Source organism: Orbicella franksi, chromosome 2 (assembly GCF_964199315.1).
Source record: "Orbicella franksi chromosome 2, jaOrbFran1.1, whole genome shotgun sequence".
NCBI classification, from domain to species: Eukaryota; Metazoa; Cnidaria; class Anthozoa; order Scleractinia; family Merulinidae; genus Orbicella; species Orbicella franksi.
In genome coordinates, this window is record NC_138146.1 from 26,332,902 (window position 1) to 26,355,346 (window position 22,445).

The 22,445-nt window shown below is 36.2% G+C and overlaps 1 protein-coding gene across 2 annotated transcripts in view; it reads right to left on the minus strand.

Annotated features, from left to right (window-relative positions):
• Positions 1-22,445, minus strand: part of LOC145478938 (tyrosine-protein phosphatase non-receptor type 13-like) — a 49,438-nt gene that overhangs the window by 19,188 nt on the left and 7,805 nt on the right. The window contains exons 9-32 of one of the 2 annotated variants that reach the window (XM_081457138.1): positions 22,359-22,430; positions 21,942-22,128; positions 21,102-21,440; positions 20,381-20,624; positions 19,700-19,889; positions 19,250-19,318; positions 18,654-18,737; positions 18,475-18,565; positions 18,089-18,159; positions 17,853-17,926; positions 17,125-17,308; positions 16,310-16,492; positions 16,105-16,170; positions 15,215-15,283; positions 14,666-14,742; positions 14,181-14,284; positions 12,641-12,994; positions 8,913-8,984; positions 4,621-4,704; positions 2,640-2,747; positions 2,270-2,404; positions 1,326-1,589; positions 493-743; positions 18-77 (exon numbers count right to left, since the gene is read on the minus strand). In XM_081457138.1, coding sequence (XP_081313264.1) covers positions 18-77; positions 493-743; positions 1,326-1,589; positions 2,270-2,404; positions 2,640-2,747; positions 4,621-4,704; positions 8,913-8,984; positions 12,641-12,994; positions 14,181-14,284; positions 14,666-14,742; positions 15,215-15,283; positions 16,105-16,170; positions 16,310-16,492; positions 17,125-17,308; positions 17,853-17,926; positions 18,089-18,159; positions 18,475-18,565; positions 18,654-18,737; positions 19,250-19,318; positions 19,700-19,889; positions 20,381-20,624; positions 21,102-21,440; positions 21,942-22,128; positions 22,359-22,430 — 3,432 coding nt within the window. Of the gene's footprint in view, positions 1-17; positions 78-492; positions 744-1,325; positions 1,590-2,269; positions 2,405-2,639; positions 2,748-4,620; positions 4,705-8,912; positions 8,985-12,640; positions 12,995-14,180; positions 14,285-14,665; positions 14,743-15,214; positions 15,284-16,104; positions 16,171-16,309; positions 16,493-17,124; positions 17,309-17,852; positions 17,927-18,088; positions 18,160-18,474; positions 18,566-18,653; positions 18,738-19,249; positions 19,319-19,699; positions 19,890-20,380; positions 20,646-21,101; positions 21,441-21,941; positions 22,129-22,358; positions 22,431-22,445 lie in introns of both variants that reach the window. The other variant, XM_081457137.1, reaches the window with a different exon arrangement.

The following is a 22,445-nucleotide window of genomic DNA, read 5'->3' on the forward strand; positions in this document are numbered from 1 at the left end:
ACACCACTGATACTTACACTGACGCTCAAACCCAGGCCTCCATCTCTCTTCTCCAAGTCAACTACAAAGGCCTTTTCCTGAACAGAAGAACAAGGTACAAGTATTTGGTAAATGACAAAAAATATATATATTTCTGAGATATATTATTATTATATGGCCAGCTCCGTGAGCGGGCAAGATGAATCAAATTCTGCGCTGTGATTGGCTACCCGAGCGGGCAAGATGGAGCCATCTTGCCTGCTCGGGACTACCCACCCTGTCCTGCAAGAAAAATTTCCCCAAAAGCCATATAATAAATCCTTTATTGACCACACTTGTTCGATCAAGGTGGCTGGATATTGGCCTTATTCTTTTTTTGTGTGTTTATGGACCTCGACTCCGTCTCCGTCCATAAACACGCAAAAAAAGAACTTGGCCAATATCCAGCCATTTTGACCTCACACTTGGTCAATAACCCATACATATTACATCGCAAAATCATTTAACACTCACAGGCAAGGCATCTTCACTGTAGACTCCACTCTCATCTCCACTCAATGATTCCTGCCTTGCACGAGGGGACTCCCCCTGGGGGCTTGCAACACTTGCAGAGACCAATGGGACAGCTGCTGACAATAGTGAACTTTGAATGACATTTGCCTCAAAAGGTGTACTGTGACCTCTTGTTTGAGTTTTAGGCTCTCTGATATCAGCTGATTCTAAACTGGAATTGTCTTGCAAAGCCTTTTGTGAATCAACAAAATCTGTACATAAAAGCAAAGAGTAAACATTAAGATGTGAAATAGTACCTTTAATGAATGAAAATTTTCATCTACAGTTACTTGTTTTTCATTTAACACTGACAAATGTCAAGACTTCAAAAGCTAACACAGAAAAACTGCAAGCCAAGTAATTGAACAAAATTATTGAGAAACCAAGAGGAATAGAAGATATTGCATGCCCATAACTGCATGAACCATGTATTTATGGATGTAATATGACTGTTGGAGTCTTAAGATACATTTAACTGAAACAAATCAATTGAAGATGAGATAACAAGATGGCACTGGACTTGTATTTCATATAATACGGCTTGAAGAGAGATCCTATGACTGCAGCGTGCCATTAGGGTGGAGACCAGAGCCTGGGAGAAGAGCAATAGGAACACCTAAACAGATGTGGAGGAGGACAGTAGAGGTAGAGAGATGATAGGCAGGATGGAATAACTAGAACATTGCGAGAGCGGTAGCCAGGGATAGGGCACAACGGAAGCAGGATGTTGCAGGCTTATGTGCCTACTGGCACATAGAGCAATGATGATGATGAAACAATTTAAATTTACCCACCTTGTCTTTGCTTTCTGCCTTGTGAAGCTGATGAAGAAGTTGACACTACAGATGGAGGAATTGATTTAGAAATCATTGTCACTGGTTCATCCTCTGACGGAAATGCTAATGTTGAAGGGTGGGGCTCTGGAGAAGGGTCTTTTGGTGTTTGGCTTTGTCGGTTCTCTTGTGCAGCTGTTGTTGTGTCACGTGGTGTCAGAGGTTTGACTTCAAGGCTTGGGGGCTCCTCATTGACTGAGCTTGCATTTGGAATATTGGAAAGATCTGTGAACAAGAAGGTCAGTAGTTTTAATGATATCTATGTTTCAATGATTTAGTAAACCCTGCAGGTGGATAACCTGTGATAGATGGACTACCTCACAGCATCACATATTTAGGGGGGGGGGGGGGGGAATAGGTATCCTCCTAGTTATTTTCTGTGATGGAAACTGGAAATAAGGACAAATGCTCATAACATCCCTTTGAAAATGCAAGTGCACAGGCTTGACTCTAATTAACCGTCACATCTCAAACTGGTGAGACATTCTTCTCACAACTTTACAGTAAACAAAATGCCAACACTCTAACATGATATTGCTAATAATATTATTGTTACAAAAATTAGGGTACGTAATGTAGTGGAAGTGATATTGTCTTGTAAACATAGTAAGTAGTACATTGTTTTGTACTGTTGTGAGAAAATTAGCAAACACATTGTAGTCTAATAGAAATTCTTATTATCACTATAAGTAGTACATTGTTTTGTATTATTGTAAGAAAATTAGCAAAAGTATTGCAGTCTAATAGAAATTCTTATAATCACTATAAGTAGCACTTTGTTTTGAATTAATAGCGTACATCTAAGCATTGTAGTGTAAGTGGTATTGTCATGTAAAAAATTGTAAGCAATGCATTGTTGTTTTGTGGTTGCAGTAAAAAAAATTCTCACAATATTAACAACTCACCAAATGAAGAGACAAGATATGAACTCTGTGATACTTTAAGTTCCACGGGGCTTGTGACGTTCTTAAGGATAGACACAGCATACTCATGTGTCACTCTCTCTAGACTTTGGCCATTTACAGCTAAAATTCTGTCACCTAATTACAGAAGGAATGGATTGCAAATGGTCATAACATTTTAAAACATGATGCTCTTTCCTTGTAGAGCCTGTCTTGATTAAATGACTCAAATACTAAAAAGAGCCAATGTCTACAGAAAAGGTTTTAGAAGAATTAGGCTGAGCAGGATTAGCAACATGCAAGTTCAAATCCTGAAACAGACCAAAACATTCTATACAACAACAGAAATCAATTTTACATGTTGTGATCTTACCAGCCTTCAGTCTGCCATCTTTCCAGGCAGCACCTCCTTCAGTAACCGACTTCACATAAATTCCGAGGTCCAGTCGCTTAGAATTTTCACCACCAAGAACAGTTATTCCTAGAACATTCAACAACAGCACTAGTCTCTATGTCTTGAAGAAGCTATATCTATGCCCAAAGTTGATAACATTATCAAATTAAAATAACACAATTTAATATTTACTGATAATTTCATGACCCCTTCCCTAGAATTTCTGTCATATAAGCTCTTATTTGAATGTCAATATATTTCCTCTCTTATTTTTCCCCTGCAGATTCTCATACAAAACAAAATTTAAAATTAAAATGTATTCTAAGCAAGAGCTATTAGAAAAACGTTCTGATGAGGAGAAATGTTTAATCTTATTCATAACCTACTGTACCATGCAGACATAAATTATTCACTTCTTATGTCTGACAAACCTACAAATCAATCACACAATTTGTGCAAGATTTACCAGCACACAACAATACTAATACCAGTTGACTGAGTATTGCTTAAAATCCTTTCACCTACAAACTCTTAAAATCAATTCTTCAAGACTTCGTATATATATACATATGTAAGTTGAAGGAAGTTGGTGGAATAGGAAGGCATTTTGTCTAGCTTCTGGTCACTTAGTTATTTTCTTAAGTGTCTTTGTCTGCCAACTTGTCAATGTAGTGATATTTCAAACACTAATTTCTAAGACCATCCTTGTCAGTATTGCCAGAGATTTTGAGATGGAAAAGCAAGTTAGGATGCTTTATGTCAAACTATTTAGTAATGTTTAATGCACCAGCAGGACCCAGGACAAAGTATAAATTAAAATTGTTAATTTAGTTCTTCCTCTTTCCCACAGAACCTCATTTGAAAAACTTTCATTTCAATAAAATATTTTTTTTTTTGTCCGAATGTTTGCTTGCATGTAAGATGTTGAAAGACTGTAATATCCACCAAAGTATGGACCTTAAATTCAAGTGGATGTTTACAGTATACACTTTGTGTAATACTAATAAGAGGTTTGTTCGTGTGAAAGTCACTGTACTTGAAGAAGATCTTTAAAATTCAAATTTAGAATAATATTCAAATTTGTAAACAACATATTAGTTTGCCGTAATGTGCATGTGTAGAACTGGTTGTGAAATGTTTCATCATGCTGTCAACTTATTGAAATATCTCTGCTATGTAACATGTGTGAAATGGCAACAGACAAATAAACTTTACAGTATTTATTGTGCAATGTAAGTCAAGTTCTAAACTTGAACAAACCCAGGTGACTATTAAAAATAAATGCAGGACACCTTGTTAAAAGTCCATTTGGTGGAACTCTGAAGAGATGCTCCTTGAAAAATGTAAATTTTCGGCTTAAAAACATGGAGCAACAACAACACACTGTCTAAACTCGATTGGGTGCATCACATTGACTTGTATGACATCTCAAAAACATGGTTAAAGCTAAATTATGAGATCCCACTCTTTTCTTTATCACATCCAGTTTTATTCATGTGTGGGTAACCTGTGAGAGTAATTTAAATTTCAGTGAAACTGGCACGACTACATGTACATACCACATGTGCTTTGTAGCTCAATGTTTTAAATCCTTTTAGTGACTTCCAAAATATTAGTTACTAACAATAAAAGCATTTATTCCAATTTCACTGAGTTCTTTACTGCAACACAGTGACCTTTGAAACATTCACCTAAATGCTTCTCCATTCAAGACCAAGAAACTAAACATGATTAGCATAAATTAAAGTTAAAGAACTATGAAACAGCAACCGTAAAATTCATGCAACACACTTAACTTTAGCAAAAGCTAGTACTATTTCGAAACTCTTGATCAGAAAAATAGATTTTCAGATCACACAGTGGCATCATTATATATGCAGCACACGAATATTACTAACAAGTTACCCAAAGAACAGGAAATGAAGCTAAAATAGTAACAACTGTTCTCTCCTTTTCTCACCTAATAATTTTCCCGGTTCTTTGTTGAACTTGATAACACGAATTTGCCGGTCAGGAGATGCAAATACCTCAGAACTGCTATTGCCTAGAGAAATAACACAATGAAGTTAAAAGGAGCAAAATAAAGCATTGCCTATATAACTTTGTTCCAGTCACTTTTCAAACCACATAAAAGCATGCAGTTCATTACCAAACCTAACACCCTGCGACATTTCTGTTATGAATAAACATTTCACAAGTTTAAAGTCATGTTTTTACTCTTGAATTGCCGATCAGGCAAAACAAAAATCATTTTGGCATGATACATTTTAAAATCATCCACATTGGCAAGTTACGGGTACCTTAAACAGGAATTCTGATGTAAATACAATGCCAGGATGTTTTGGGATATCTTGCATAAATTATTAATCTGTTCATCTTGACAAAAAGAGAATGAAAATGGAGACCTGGATTGTTGCCATAATGGTCTGATCTCCCGCTATTTGATCTAAACAAGCCTTTTACAGGTTATATTTTAAAATCCTCTCCTCAATAATGCCCCAAAAGGAGAGAACTTCTGGCATAATTGAGGTAAATTGGCTTCAAATTTAACAGCAGCGTTCTTATGCCTATGTAAACATAGAAACCTGCTGTCAATATCTATGACAGTTTGAATACAATTAAAACAAAAAAAGCACCTGTTCCAGACTAGCCAGTTTCTTGAGTGTTACTCAGACACCTTTTTTAGATAAGACAAACTAAAGCTCATAAGTGTTCCTTCAATTCATGTCTTAAAAACAAGACAGATGTTAACTGCTCTACCACAATGAATAATTATATTTTTTTGTTATTATCTCAGAATATCAGAGTTTAATCATCACTGATCAGTAATAAAATTGTCTTGATCTGATCATTTAGGAACATTTGACATGGTTCTTGCTGCCCGCTCCTTGCAAACGTCTATTATTGGTGGTAAAATATTACACATATTAAACAAAAAGACATAACCAAAGTACAAATTATGTTTTGTATTTCCCACTCTGATTGACAGAAAAGCTTAAATTTCAATAGCCGCATATTCAAAAGTTAGTGTTGTGTAAGTTTTCAATGTCTTATTATCCACTCCCAGCAGTGCCAAAATTCTACGATGTGCTTTTTGTAGCGTATCCTTTGCCATGTATGCATGAAAATTATTTTAATTATTATAATAAATGGAAAAATTCTGATTCATCTAAAACATAACAGACAATACTACTGAAAATTGTGCAGCAATATTTCTAATTCCCAGGTAGTGAAATTATAATTATAAGTGTAATATGGTTAAATTAATTATTAACACACAAATAAGGAATAATTTTCAACAAAACATTGAAATAAAAAAACATTGCACATGTAGGAGCAAGTTAAGGCATCACAAGTAAATTTTTTTTGTTGTGAAGACTTAATATTGTAAATATACATGTGGTGTAAAACAGTTAAGAAGCTAATTTCAGTTACCCATACTTTCATGTGCCAAACTGTTATCAGGAGATCTTAATTGCAGTAGGCCATTTCTGAGTTGCCATTTGCCTATGTGTCAAAATGAGAATAAGTTCGAAACTTTTGATATGAAAATGTGTTTGGACCAGTGCACATTCATTTTTATGTAAATCTTACTCATTTTCAATTCAATGGTTTCACACGAAGATTGACTTGAAACAGAGGTAACAAGCAACTTGGAAATGGCCTATTATGTATTTTCTTTTCTTTTTTCCTTCCCTTTTTCTCTTTTGATTAAATTTTCATGGTCCCTCAAGCTTGTAGTCAAAACACAACAAGTTCAATCTTCCATGTTAGTGAGACCTTATATGTTCTTGGAAAAGATGCATAATAATTATGTGCTCATTTCCTATTTAAAAAGTCTATTTTGATCTGTTGGAAAACTCCTGTTCACAATAAACTCTTCTACTTGTTAATTAAACATCACAGGAAAAAGATACCATTATAACAGCATTATTTTTAATACACACTATAATGTACCGGTATCTCCAAGCAGTTATGGTGTACAGGTAGCTAGTATCAATGAGTGTTCTCATCTAAATAGCCCTATACATGGTTTAAATTAGATTCAAAAAGTTCTCAAGGTGCAACAAAAATCAATTCTCCAGACAATATGTACTGTCTAGCCTGATGGAAGCCAACCAAGAATTTGCCAGTTAATGGAAAAATCTGCCAACCTGACAGAAAAATCCATTGGCCCCAAGTTTTAACACTTTCCTTGCCTGCTGATTTTTCTTGGGTCTTGTCCCATTTAATGATTTAACTTAAACCTTCGATGTCAACATTGTATCATCCTGTCAATCAATAAATTTATCATATCAACCAAGCATGAAGGCAATACCATACTGAAAATATCAGTACAAGGTCTTGATAGTAAGGTAGACTGGGGGCGGGCAATATTCACCCAGTGCTCTCCAGATCAGAGCAAACATCGCTTATAAGAAATTCACTACACAGGTTGGTAATTGAATAAGAGCTGTAGAAACTATGCAAGCCTGTTTCCACCCTGTAGTTGCACTGATATAGGTGTCAAAAGGAAAATGCAAGAGAGGCAGACCCAGAGAGGCATTAGGAAAGTGGAGAAGGAGGGAAGGTTGATAATTGGTTTTCACTTGTGGGTTGCAGTGGACAGAGGCAGCAGACAGAGTATCTGTGAGGAATACTCCAGAAGAAGACAAGGAAATGATGAAGATGATAATGACTGTCCAAAGAAAGCTTTGTTAATAGGAAATTTATTACACAAGTTGTGTGACTGAATAAAAGTTGCTGAAACTGGGTGTCTTCGATATATTCTATGAGTCTGCACTTGTTGAGTAAAATTATTTAGAATGAAGCAAAACAATTTTTTTTTGGTAGCAAGTTGTTTCTGAAAACATTTTGGCCCGATTCAAGTCCAAATTTCTGAAAAACTAGTTCAGCTGTAGATAAATAAATCTGGAAATAAAGTACTGGCAATAGCATTAGATAAATAATTATAATTATAATTGTATCACACAAAGCCATGACTATCAAGACTTTGACAAGCGGGAGCGCAACTAGCTTCTGACCCATCGGACAGCTTATCTGACAAAAACAGGCACTTTAAAAGTCTTTTTCACAAGAACTATGATTCTGACAAAACACCCACCGACCTACTGAAACTGAAGATAGGAACACAGAAACTGACAGCTGCTGCAACGGTGACTATACCTTACATTGACAACAGACCAGACCAAGACATCATTGACTGACAAACACTATTGACTTGACTCTGAAGATGACTTTTACCCAGGTTGTTGAAAGAGTTAGTCACCAACAACAGTTCTTCTCAGAACTACCCTTACCCTGATGATCACAATATATGATCTACAGATAAATTATGGTATGCTAATTCTTTGAAGTAGGTTTGAGTCATTCAAGTTTGATGCAGTTTCAAACCAGCAATAAATTAAAGTTCTGAAAAGATGTTAAAAGCAAAACAATAACATGACAGAATTTCAGTGTCTTATCTCCTTAGAAAGAATCAAAAGTGATATAATTTGAAATTGAAGCACTGCCCCATACAACAAAGTTTTCACTGTCACATAATAACTACATGTACAATACAGCAGCATGTCAAATGGGTTGTAAAGTGTTATAGGGATTAAAAAGTACCATTCCTTTTTATTTTGGCATTTCATTTTAACAACACTCAGATGAAACTATTGCAGACACAAAAAATATCAGTATTATGGCTAGTTGCACTTATTTCCCACTGTGGAGAAACAATGAAGAAATACAACACAATAAAAAATCCACATGATTGTGAATGATATTAAACAGTTGCAAAGCTCATTGGTAACCCACCAGAAAGATACTTCTATTATTATTTGAAACTTTAAAAAACTAGAGAATGGAGACAAGAAATTCAAAGTCTGACTGACTGAAAAAGCCCAAATCTTTGCCAATTTATTCTGTGTTTTGTCATAAATCTCACAGAGGCTCTGTACACAGTATCTTAGCCTCCAAGAAATTTCTTAATGCACCCCTTATGATTCAACACATTTTCTGTCAAAATGTTATGGCCTTGACTGAAATTTTTGAAATTTTGTGCCATCTGCAGACTTAAATTATAGTCGTTTTCAAAGGATCAAAACAATAAAATGCACATTACCTGAAACAGAAATGTTGGTACAATCTCATGCAATGTACAGAACACCAATGAAAATTTACAGGACTACTGAAGAACAAGATAAAGTGGATATGACACGTAGAAGAGTTCTGTAAACAGATGCAAATTTCATGAATATCACTTACCCTTGCCTTGAGATTCAACAATCAAATCTGTGTTCTTCACTTGCTGCAGCGTTTGGGAGTTTAATGTGGAATCTAGAATTTGAGGAAGAAAATAAAACTTAATCAACACACGAAGGCCAGCAATACAAACTCTAGTTACAAAATACTTAAGCACGATTCATGATTACAAATGGGACAGTTTTAGGACTCAGAAAATGGACTTCTCCCAGCTTGAGAAATAGCAGGTGTTTTCTGATTGAATTTTTAATTAAAACATCTGATCAAATCACAAGATATCACTAATGGATCCAAAGAGAACACTACAAAAGCTTACGAGAATTTCAGCCCTTATCAATAAAATCCAACAGCATTTTAAACTATAAAAAGCAATATGAAACAAAACTGAGCAAATTACAGAGTAAACCAAAAGAAAAACAATATCACAAAAATGGCACAGTAATCCATGACAAAATGATAAAAATGTTACAGTTTTCCTAGTAATCTCAAGTTGAAAAATTGCAGTTTCTATGTAGCATAAACACCTCAGTCTAGTTTTTATTTGTAATTCATAAACCAAGTATAAAAAAGAAGGAATTCACAACCGCTAAATGATTCACCTTGTCTTTATTATATAGTTACACAGCATGACACCTTGGCTTGCAAATGAATCAGTGACAAAAGTTCTCAATACAATACGAACACTCCACAAAACAAAAACATATTGAAATTTTCCTCCACAACTTAGAAGCACATGTATTTTTATTTAAATATAAAGGTTTTGGGGGGATTAAGGCTCCTTGATCCACCTCTAAATAAAAAAAAAAATGATCTGTACTAAATTGAAATTAACAAAAAGATTACAGTGCTGTCTAGCGAAATGAACTATACAAAATCTAAAGCGACTATTCTGATAAGAATCAAAATGATATTGAATTTGAATTTCTATTTCATGATATTTAAATGTACCTCTGTGTTGAAGACCTGTTTTTCTGCCTTGAACAGGCTTAAAACGTACAACTTTTCTCCTGGACACAATCATTTTTGACCAGCAAAATTTAGACAGTTCTCTTTTCTTAGAGACTGCATCAACTGGATGGTAATTATTTCAACTGTCACATTTATCATACTCGCTAAACGTCATAAGATGATAAAATTTGATTCTATTTATGTCAATGGGTTTTAATGATCTTGATTTCATGAAAATTCAACTTGAAAAGAAAAACAATTAATTAACAGCTTTGTCTCAGATTTGAAAATTGATTTGCATTCTAAGAAAAAATCTTATTACTAGTTAAATATGTGCCAAGTAGACTTAGTTGAGGAATTGTGCTGAAAAGGCACAAACGCTAAAAATTCTAAATGTGCTTAAACATGCAACGATTTACAACCAAACAAAAAGCAATCACAGTATGCCAGAAATTTTATCTCCAAGTCTAAAAAAGGAGCACCAACTTATTCAGTTGGGTCTTTACAAAAAAATAGAAATTAAAGCCACAATCTATTATTGTTGATGATTTATCCCCCACCAAGGTCTTCATTTCAATCTGAAGACAATTAAATGACAGACACATTAATTAGCAAAGAAATAAAATCATAGCTCACAAAAACAAATTTAGTCAGAATGCAGGAAAGAACAAAATCCTTTGCCTAGCTTTGATTCTGTTTTGCTTCAAAAATGTCCATACGAAATAAAGACAAGACATAGCAAACAAAAGGTAAATGATTCGCTATATATTTAAGATGGTAAAAATAAACCTTGTCATCTGGATTCGGGCATGACAACTATTTTAGAGTACATTCCTTTACGATGATCTGGATCAAGATCAATGATCGAAGATAACTCAGATCATGGTGCATGAAAAGAACCGATGAATCCTTGTCCAGAGTGGAATTCATTGGTTCCTTTGATGCACTGTGATCTAAGTGATCTTGGATCATTGATCCTGATCTGAATCATCCCAAGGGAATGTACCCTTAGCTTTCTAGCACACTCCAAACATAGACTTTTTTGGGAAAACACTCTAGCAAAACAATGAGAATAGGACATAACTCCAATATCTGGAACACTTTGATTTAGTTACAACATGACTAAGCAAATCAACATGGTAGCTTGTTTGTACATTTCATGATGTGGGAATGATCTGTCATTCTAAGAGGGTTCTGCAGGGCCCTTCCGAAATCACAGAATATTTAAGGCAAAGTTTGGCTCATTAATGCAAGCTTCATGTATTTGTCGCCAGGTTCTTCCCTGGATGTGGATTAGATGATACATGTAGTTCACAAATTTATGGATACTACATCTCACAACGGGCAGAGAGGTGCTGTACTCAACATGCATTGGTCACGAACAAGGCATGGGGACAATGGAAGAAAGACAATAGAAATAGGTCGAAAGGGATGTCACTGCTCTCAAAATGACAACTGTTCATTTCTGCAGTATATCATTGAAAATGGTGTAATTATTGTGGTAAACTCACAACCTGACATAACCATGTTCTCTTCCCGCAAATATATATGAAAAACATTCCAGGAGCAAGACAAAGAAAAGAAGTGTTTATAAAGAATACAGACAAGAGATCACAGCATATGTTTAATGTGGTGAAAGACAGTAAAGCACTGGCAAATCACAAAACACACACCAAGGGCAGCAAAAGACTATTGTAGTTTTCATTTACTGTTCTTGATTCTCAGTATATACAAAGCCAAAATTATTGGTTTCTACAATGAAACCGGGAGTTTAATTTTTACAAGGCAGAAATCGCCCATGCACCATACACAAGGTAAATTTATAATGAGAACTTGACTAGAAAATTTGTCCATGCAGATACTAATACCACTGATGCCACAGAAAGACAGAAAGACAGAAAGACAGAGAGACATAGTACAAGAAAGTATCAAGAGAAAATAACTCAAACACAGCTCACAGTTATTAAAGAAGCAGCCTCTACAAAGATACATGTATGCAAGTTTTTTCTTAAGTTTGTGTTCTGCTTGAGAGAGGACAAGAGCATGAATGCTTAAGAGAGCATTATCAGCTGTTACTTGTGAGGTCCACCACAAATTCATGCAAACTGTGAACTCTGTATACACTTTGATCCAATGCGAGTTAAAAGAAGAGAAAAGATCACAGTACTGCAGCTAGCAATCCACAATGAGATCTTTAGTGAGTGAGGTTAGAAAGAAAGTTGAAAAAGACCAAATGAACGGACTAACAAAAAAGAAAGGAATGACAAAGAGCTTTTCAATGTAATAAATAGATTTCCCTCTGAGGTATTTCTGAAGCTAACACAATACTTAGAGAGTCCTTAAACATGCACAGTCACAATAGCTCTCTCAACTTAGAAAGTATGCATTCAACAGTACGTAGTTATGAGTTAAAGGTGCATTCTGTACTCTTCACTAATAAAAGGTATCAGTCAACTTTGATTCATTATGATTGGTGACTGGCAGCCTCAGCACAGCATGCATGAAAGTGTGCCTGAATGTCCTACATGGCAAAATTATGAACTGGTCTGAATAAAAGACAATGAAAATTAATTATTACAGTGCTATTTCTTCATAAATAACAGAACGTGGATTGTTAGATGAACGACTTTTTAAACTGCTTTTAGGTGAATATGAAATGGCCCTTTTAAGATTTGACTTTTTGGGCAACTTAAGCAAACTGCCATGATTCTCTGCACAAAATGTGGAAGCCCTGTTAAGAAAGAATGGTTTACGGTAAAGCTTGTTTTCCAAGTTAAACTGACCAATAACGTAAGGCATATCAACATCTCTCTCATCATCCATGTCTTGCGACAGCTGCCTCGGTGATGATTCAGACAGTCCCTCCGGTGTGAAGTCTTTCTGCATATGGTACACCATGCTATCTTCTGACTCGTCACTTGCTGAATACCGCCTCCTGCTTTCAGTTTCATAATCTCTAGACGGGCGTCGTAAAACGTCATTTGGTAACTGGTCACTTTCCACACTTCTCTGTCGTGGAAGACCCTTTTCAGCGAACGATGATGGCTGTTCTTTGGAAGGCTCTCGATCTCTAATGTATGGTGACTGTCTATAAGCTTGTTCCACTGAGCCATTTTGCACCCTGTGTTGGGGTTCATCTAAGTAAGAAAAATGCAAACTCAATGGAACAAGAAATCTAAAGTTCAGATTATTAACCCAGGCTTCTACCTATGGAAAGTGATACAAATTTCCACTTAGGAAAATTAATTACAAATTAAAAATAAGCAATGAGCAGTACCATAGGAAATTTTTAGCAATGTGCAAATTACACAACAAGAGATTGGCCTTTTATCACCTGCACTTCTGAATAAAGTACTGTTCTACAAAATAAAAACACCTTGAAAGCATGTTTTCATATTTTCTTGAAGTCATTTTTAATGTACTTGAGTGTATGAGTGTATGTCCTTGTTCCCCGAGTACTGGAGTGGGAGGCGTAGCGGCCTCATGGCTAGTGCACTTGTCTCCGGATAGAGCGGTCTGGGTTGGAGCTCTGGCCAGGGACATTGTGTTGTGTTCTTGGGTAAGATACTTTACTCTCACAGTGCCCCTCTCCACCCAGGTCTCCACCCAGGTGTACCAGCGAATTTAATGCTGGGGGTAACCCTGCGATGGAGTAGCATCCCAAAAAAGGGGGGAGTAGAAATACTCCTAGTTGCTTCACGATACAGAAACCCGGATAAGCTCCAGCCTGATGGGCCACTTAGCTCATATACAGACTTTACAGAGGCAGACCTACCCAAAGTACTAGAATCTGCAGCTACAAGAAATCAACACACAAAACATGCAGTTTTCATACATATATTTTTCTGGGTATGGGCCCAGTAAAACGACGAACACTAGGCAGAATTAGACATAGCAATTTAATCCAGTAGTATTACATCGAGACTTGTAATCTGACTCTTCAAGCAACAGAAAAACACACACATAACAAAAACTCACACCCACACCCACTCGCATATAATTTGAATGCTCTACAGTCTCTTGGGACGTCTGATTGCATGCCCATAACATGTCCTGTATTTGTTGTCTTTGTCAGCTTCTACATCTTTCCCGACCAATGACAAGCAGTCATTAACTTCTGGCACTTGCAGGGGCGTTTCACCAAACAGTGCCCCGGGGAGTAGAAATACTCCTAGTCGCTTCATGCTACAGAAACCGGGATAAGCTCCGGCCTGATGGGCCACTTAGCTTGTATACAGACTTTACAGAGGCAGACCTACCCAAAGTACTGGAATCTGCAGCTACAAGAAATCGACACACAAAACATGTATTTTTCATACATACCAACAGCACTTTGAGACAGTTCTTGATCCAGGATGGTCATTTTGGTCTTCATTTTCATCTGAAACCTGTGAAATGCCTGACTCGTTTGAAGAAGATATCTGGACCTAAACAAAATCAACAAGTTTGTAGAGTTTAAATAGGAACTCTTCCACTACAATACACCTGTATGAACAATACAATACAACAATACAGAAGCTTTTATTATTACTGCATCAAAATTTTGCTAGCCGATTAGAAACATCCCTCTACTGATTGAGAACACTTAATATAATTACATGAATACTAGCTATTATCTAATAAATTAATAAAAAGCCTACCAACTATTTACTAAGTAAACACTAAATTTGAATCTTGTTCTAAACATTCAAATCTTGTTCTAGAAATTCAAATCTTGTTCTAAACGTTTAACTCCTGAACTTTAATTCTCCACGTTTATAAACAGTAATCCCAAATAACAAATCTCTAGGACTAACAAGATCACCCACTTTTTATAATGATTTGTGTAGAACGTCATCTTTGGTGGATCAGGATTTCCTCTTGGTTCTATGAAGAACTTCTTTTTCTATAAGAAGAGAGTAGCAATAACAACAAGTTAGCTGATATAACACAGTGAAAACCCCCTACATGTAGCAGATAATTCAGGTGCACTGTCTGGCTGTAATATGAATTTTTCAAATAATTTGGTACTTTGGCACAATAAAATTGTAAGTTTTCAAACAACCACTGCATTTTCTGTCAGTTAACAACAAAGTAGCTAACAAAGTGATGAAAATTCATTACATTGTAAATATTTTGTGTTTAATTGGGTGCAAATGTTGGGATGATCAAGACAGTACTAGGTATATAGCCTGCTGTCTGAAATTTCACCCATTAAAAGAAAGTAAAATACAAACATATTTCCATTAGTCTCCTGGACAATGCAAATGATGATGTAAAGGTCTAGAAAAAGTAATACCCTACCTAACATCAACAATAATTAATTTTAAAAGTTATTTTTAAAATAATATTATGAAAAAATCTTACAAGATACATACCTTAAAGGAGAGCTTTTTTGTCATTGGCCAAGAATGTCTATCAGTGGGGAATTTCATATGTCCACGGGTCTAGAGTAATTAAAATTAAACAACAGAAAACGATCTATACTGCCTAATCCAATCACCAATAAAAATCCTAACCTAACAACCAAGTCTCAAAAGTGTAATCCTATGACCCCTTTTTATGCAGGAGCTGATAGCCAGAAATATAATACATGTATATTTATATCATAGCGGAGCTCGGGCAGGCCAAAGGGCTGCAAGCGGACCACAATAACTATAAGAACAGAATCACATGCATGCATAGAAAATGGAAACAATGCAACTCTTTTTTCAAAGTCAATATGGCTTGTGGCATTGATCGCAAGTGCATGCACCCTACCATACGGCTATGACAATGCACAACATGGTGGCCATAGTCCAGCTAGTAGGTCAAATGAGTCGTGCAGCCTTGGTTCACAGCGTACATCTTTGATATTGGACATCAATGTTATGATCAATTGACACCTTTCAAATCAAGGTATTCTCTCACCAGTATCACACGACCATATCGCAGGGTCAGGTTTAGAACTCATCAAGGTCCTGTGTTTTTTTTTTAAGTTGACCACTACCCAGGTACTGGGTCTTGATTAAATCACGGGCTCAAGCCAGGTTAACTTATTGCAATCAGGAGCTCAGCTTTTAGGCTTGGCTAAATCTATGTCTATTACTTTTTGATTTTCTAATGTATGTTTTAATCTGATGAATTATTATGGATTTTGACACAAGCAATTCACTGTTATGCACAAGTTGTAATCAACAAGGCACGAGGAAGAAAGATAGTGGTGCTTGTAAATAGAAAAAAACAAAAACATTTATATCTAGGTATACTGTAACGTAAATGTGAATACCTCATAGACTGTAACTCCACGGACGCATATTCCAAGCCAAACTGTCTCCTTATCACTCTTCTTAGGCTATATGTGAAAATAAAAACAGTCTGTGATAGGCATGTGTTACAATAATACATGTATTTATTAACACTGTACATGGACATTATATATTCTAAATTAATAATAGTTTTCATAGATTAGTACTTATTAAAGAGGTATTCACCTTTGTTCCTCCTTTGTGTGACATACGTCTCTGTACTTTGTAAAAGTGGATTCCATATTCTTGAAGTTTCTGAGCCTCTTTTATAAATTCCAGCTCTGCCTCTTCATCTGACAGACCACGGAAAGTTTTGTGGACACGTGGCAGCTCTTGCATAGCATGATCAACTGAAAACTTGTCTATTATCTGAATGAAATTAAGAAAAATCACCATACAGTGTTGGTGTAAATCTACTGCCATCAGGCTTTTAGCCAGAATTTGAAAAGTAGCCGTCCAAAATGCGCCATACAGCCTGCTCAAATGAGCAATTTATAATGTAACATATGAAAACTAAAACAATTTTCTTTAGAAAGTGACCATCCACAGAATGCCTGGACAACCACCTGGCTGGAAGCCTGACTGGCATTCTACAAGGTATCACAAATGTTGTTCTCTTATTGGCTATGCTACTCACTATCTATTCTGTTGTAGACAATCAAGATTGAGTACCCTAGCTGTATGCAATTGCCAAACAAAGGTTACAAAGTGTCTGTCAAGAGGATTCAGATACAGTTCTGCACTACTAGTAGATTTAATATATAAATATAACGTAACTGATAGAAATCTGGAGCTAAAAATCTCTGCTTTATGTACTGTGCTGTATTGTACACAAAGCTAACTAAATGGTGAAATAAAGTACTGAGAGCCCTCCTGTGCATTCAAGTACAGCAAAGATCATAAAACCTGGAAGTAATCTTGATTACACCTTTCATGTATGAAGTCCCCTGAATGTAGTTATGATCAAGATAAACAGTCTTAACATGTGTACATGTACATACCCTGCTTGGAATGTAATGTTCTGGAAGGAAGTACTCATCACCAAGTGTATCATTGTAGTCTCCTGTTTCTGCCTGAAGTGCAAGTCCTCCAAGATTAAAGGATGCTTCCTCATGACAATAGAGCTGCCCACTCAATACGTCGTCCCGCAGCTGAAGGTAAAACTGGTGAATGGTCTTTTGATAACTGTTGCGGGAAGGAGAGGCCATCAGATACCATATTTAGTAAATCATTTCACACAATTTCCATGCATGGAAGTTAAGAAACACACTAGTTGCTTGGGAACTGGTGCCCTACAAGGTTAGTGGGATGTCTGATACACTAAATCAACACAGCACAAAGGTATACAATGGCAACCCTAGAAGTGGAAAATAACGAAATTACACTGTCCTGTATATCGGTAGGTGCTCTAAAGATGTTTGAAAAGTGGTTTGCCTATTGCTACATGTATTTTATGTACCAACTCAGCTATGTAATCACCAGATCAGATTGGAACAGGCATCATCTATTGTTAGTAACACATTAGTTGAAGGACCAAGAGGTGTGTCTAGAATCATAGGCACATAATGCGTGCAAAGAGTTGGCTCACATTGGGTGCACATGTTACTACATCTTACACTGACAACACATATAAGTAACACGATAAGTAACAAGATGTAAAAAAAAGTCACTAGTGTTTTACTTTTATAAATGACTTTGCACAGTATAAAAAACAAATATTTTAATTTACCTTATAAGAGCAATGTTTTCCACATAAAACTTGACCCTAAAGTACAGAATAAACTTTTCTGTAGGTTCTTTCCCCTATGAATAAACAATATGAATATTGATCAAAGAAAAAAATGATGATGGGAGTAAGTTCATGAATGATAATGATCCATGCTACATGTGAATTGAACTTTGATTTATTTCAAATAAATGAACCTTTATTACATTTATTTAATAATTTAAAATTAACTAAATTACCTCATCTTTCCACTTTGGAGGGGCATATTTTGCTAGTTTCACATCCAAATCTAAAAACACATGTTCCCCATCTGCAATAATTGATCAGAAAACACGAGCAATGAAAATCAACTGCATTCTTGGAAAACTTCTGACTGATTTCTACCACAGTACGTGTAACAGCCCATGGTAATAACTGGTGAACTCATTACTTTCATTTTCCTGCACAAATAATTTAATTTTGTGATGATCCTAAAAATCCATTTTCATGCCAGTGAGCTCTAAAAGTTTTGCGCCCTGGCCTATGTATTGCTGCTGTTGATTTTTCATCCAATAATCAGCCAAAACCCTACAGTTTTGCTGTTTATACTGCGTTTTTCTATAACTATTCTGAAATGTATTCCTACCTTGTAGCTGAGTAAGACCAAAGAAAAACTTCTCTGTTAATCCCAGATACTTGATGACTTGATCAAACAAAGCTTGAGTGGTAGCGGTAGCCTGAAAATCCACACAACAAAATCTCATTCAGGACAGGATTTAGTTTGAAAAGAAAACAAATGTCACTGAAGTTACACTATAGATGTACCTCAATCATCATCTGCAGTTTTTGTCTGTTCAGCACTACGACAGTCACCAATCTTCTGCCATGAGGTAAAGAACCAGCTTTCCTCTGATTAAACCATGCAATAGTATTATAAATGATTGTAAGTAAGATGTACAAATAAATAAAGCAGGTAATGAAATGGCAAACATGCGTGAAAAATAAAGGACATTTTAGTTATTCATGAGTCATTTCTACCCTAGACACAAGATAGTTTCAAGTTTGGAATTAAACCAGATGAATAAAAGCTGAACAAATGGCCTGTAAAAAAGCGGGAACTTTTTAGAATTTGACAGCAGTGCACTGTTCATAAAAGACACATGTAAAATGTTGCTGCTTCCTGAAGATTTTTTACCTTAGTGACTTTTCAATCAATCAGTCAACCAATCAATCGATCAATCAATCGATCAATCAATCAATCAATTTTTTTCATCTAAACTGTCACAAAGTATTTCTCAGAACTACTAATTCCGATATCCCTTTTCACATGGCACACAGACTCTTTCTCACTGATTTACATAGTTTTTATTCACTGCCAGGTCTTCAGGTCTTGTTACTTTGAGGCTAAACCTCAAACTTACCGGTGAAATGCTCACAACTGACAGGTTTGGGTCTTTTTCAACCAGGACAAACTCAGGACCAAAGAAATACTGCAGTTACAAATGAAAAAAAAAAACAACCTGGTTAGCATTTGCACTTTTTAACAACAAAACATGCTTTGGCACCCTTGTTAAAAATTACCCTTGGAAGAGCAATTTACCATTGCAGCTGTCACAAACAGACTGTCTCTCTGGCAATAATTGATAACTTAAATTGAAGATGAAACCAAAGACATTCATACTTTACTGTCTTTTTCTTGCCAAGAATTGTCCTTTGAAGTGTCATCTTCCATGATTTCAAAAGATTTTTCATGTTTCTAAAATCCATAATTTCAAAAGCTGGAATAAAGAAGGCATTCTTGCTACATAACGCTAAAATATTGTTAGAGTTTAGTATACACATTAGCACTCTATACAAGCTCATCTACTCACTCCTAGTTTAGTTTTTGATCCAGCCCTGCCTTTGATATCTTTCGGAGCACCATTACTAATGTGTATGTCTGGTACAGAGAGAAAACGCTGTGGCATATGACGTGCATGATCCACTTCATCAGTCCCTGGAAAACTCCCTTGGTTCAGCACTTGTTTTCTTAAGTCTACTGCTGAAGAATACTGACGATCACTGGACAGCAAATAATATAAAAACAATTAGTAGTAACTCAAGAAATTATTGATACCCATCCCGAAGGAGGTCATTTGAAATTTTTAAAGCTAAGTACATGTATGAAGGCACATGTAAACTGGAATTCAATTACAGACAGATGTAAGTGGCGATAAAATAACAAACATTCTTTGGAAGGGAGTGGAAAGTAGGGATATTTTTGTGCCAGGCACAAAGTGCAAGTTGAACTTGTCCAGGAGGAGGCAAAGAAAACTGTCCAGATTAGGAGTCCGGTGGAGATCCACAGTTGTGAAATTTACAATATTTGTTTGCTTATTTCAGTGTTCACAATTAGTACAGTAGCGCTAAACACTTCGACACTTAAATAAAGTGATTTTATTTATTTATTTCTCAACTGTGGACAAAACCCGAACTTTATTTTCCAGCCTACAAGCATGCCACAAAGGCTCGACAAATTAGTGCCAGTAGCAGAACTTCAGTTTACATCTTACTTTGATATACGGAGATCTTTTCCAGCTCTGAATGCTGCTCTTGAAGCTGAACTGCCAATACTGGTAAGGTAAGGCTCACTTTCATAGCCGTCTGTCATGTATGACTCTGGTGCATAGCTTCCTTGCATAATTGACATCATAGATGAACGGCCATCAGACAACATGGACGACTGTGGACCCGACACCATGGAAGAAGTGTCTGTGATTGATGCATCACTGTCATAACGACGCAACATTGAATTCCCTGGAGATTGATTTAAAAAACCTGTTCCATAAGACATGATTGATAATCACAGTTATATACACAACTTAAGCAGTTGTGAAATTAAAGCCTAAAAAAAGTCCAGGATTGAATGGGATTAAAACCCATGACCTCTGCAATACTGGTGCAGTACTCTACCAGCTGAGCTATCAAGCCAACTGGGAGCTGGTCATGTTGTGAGTTTGTAATATACGGGTCCTGTAGATGGTAAACATACGGCAAAGATACAAGTAAATATATGAAAGATCATATATTTGAACTGCGCAGAAAGATATGAATACATGATTGATCATAACAATAACATATTTAGTTAGTTGGGTTTTTTTTAGCTTTTTTTTGTCAGGCTTTAATTTCACAACTGCTTAAGTTACAAGTGTAATATAAGTTTCAGCTGCACACACAATGCAAACTTGAGTGTACTGTAACATTGATTGGACATTCAAAAATTACAGTACTCACTGGATGCAGGCACCAAATCAGGTCTTGATTTTACATGTACATCAAGATCGTGGCCTTTTGCGGGGCCTTCAAAATACCCAGCCTTGGGGGCAACATCTTGGCTTGAGCTTGAGAGCGGGAGATCGTTCCAAGACGTCCCATTTTGGAGTGAAGCTGAGCTATCGGGCCTTGACTGATCACGTGTCCTAGGCCATGTCCGGTCATGAGTGACAGGTTTTGATTGGTCATAAGAGCTTGGCTCTGATTGGTCAATGCTTGTCAAAACGTTTGATATGTTTGAAGGGGAAGATTTTCGACTTCTGTCTCTTCTTGCCCTTTGTAGATGATCCTTGTATTTATCTATCATAAAATTAAGAAATCAATAATACAAGGATTACAAATTAAATTTACAAAGTGACTTCTTGATAACTTGGCACTACACATACGTCCTAACGCCTTACGCATCCCATGGCGCAGCAAAGACAGATGATGACACATACATGTATACATGTATGTATGTCACAATACCTTGCATCAAAAATTCATTATCGATGATACACTGTAGGCAGGAAAAAATTAAATGGATAACAATCCATCCCACAAACAGGACAAACTTTCAACAGACCTCCAACATTGCTCATTACATGTGACCCTGGTAATGCTGCTAATGACATGCTTAAAATAATAATCGATCTGTCACAACTGTGAACAAAGTCAACAAACTTAGGATAGACTGGAGAAGCGATTAAGATTTCACTGAATCTACATCACAAGACTGACAAGAATTGACCCAAATTATTACGAAAATTTGAACATCCATGACACTTAAAATGTGTCATCTTATTCTTAACGTGAACTCACCTAGCACATGAGGAATATGAGGCTGCTTACTAGGAGGTGTCAAGGCCAACTCAGTTGGTGAGCCTGATCGACGATAATTTGACCCTACCAATTCTTCTGATGTTGGTTGACCTTGTGTGCTGATCCTTGAGGGTGGGGGTGAAGGCAAGCTTCGAGGGCTGGCTAAATCAGTTATCAGTGATGGCTCCTATAGGGAGTAGAGTATTAACCATATCATGGTTACTTCTCGTACATGGCTGGCCATATCAAGCCATATCATTCCACAAGTGAGCAGAAACTTGTACAACAGCTAAGAAACTCTGATCACCACATTACATTGAGCATTCACAACAGATATGAAAACAAAGACTCAGTATCTTGTGGTTGTTTGATATGAAGATGCATGTAATGGGACTCAATCCCATGGTCAAATCATACCTCTCCATTTATGAACTCAGAGTTATCAACATGCACTGTTTCTTCATCAAAACTGTAATCTTCTTCTTCATTCTGCAACAGACAACA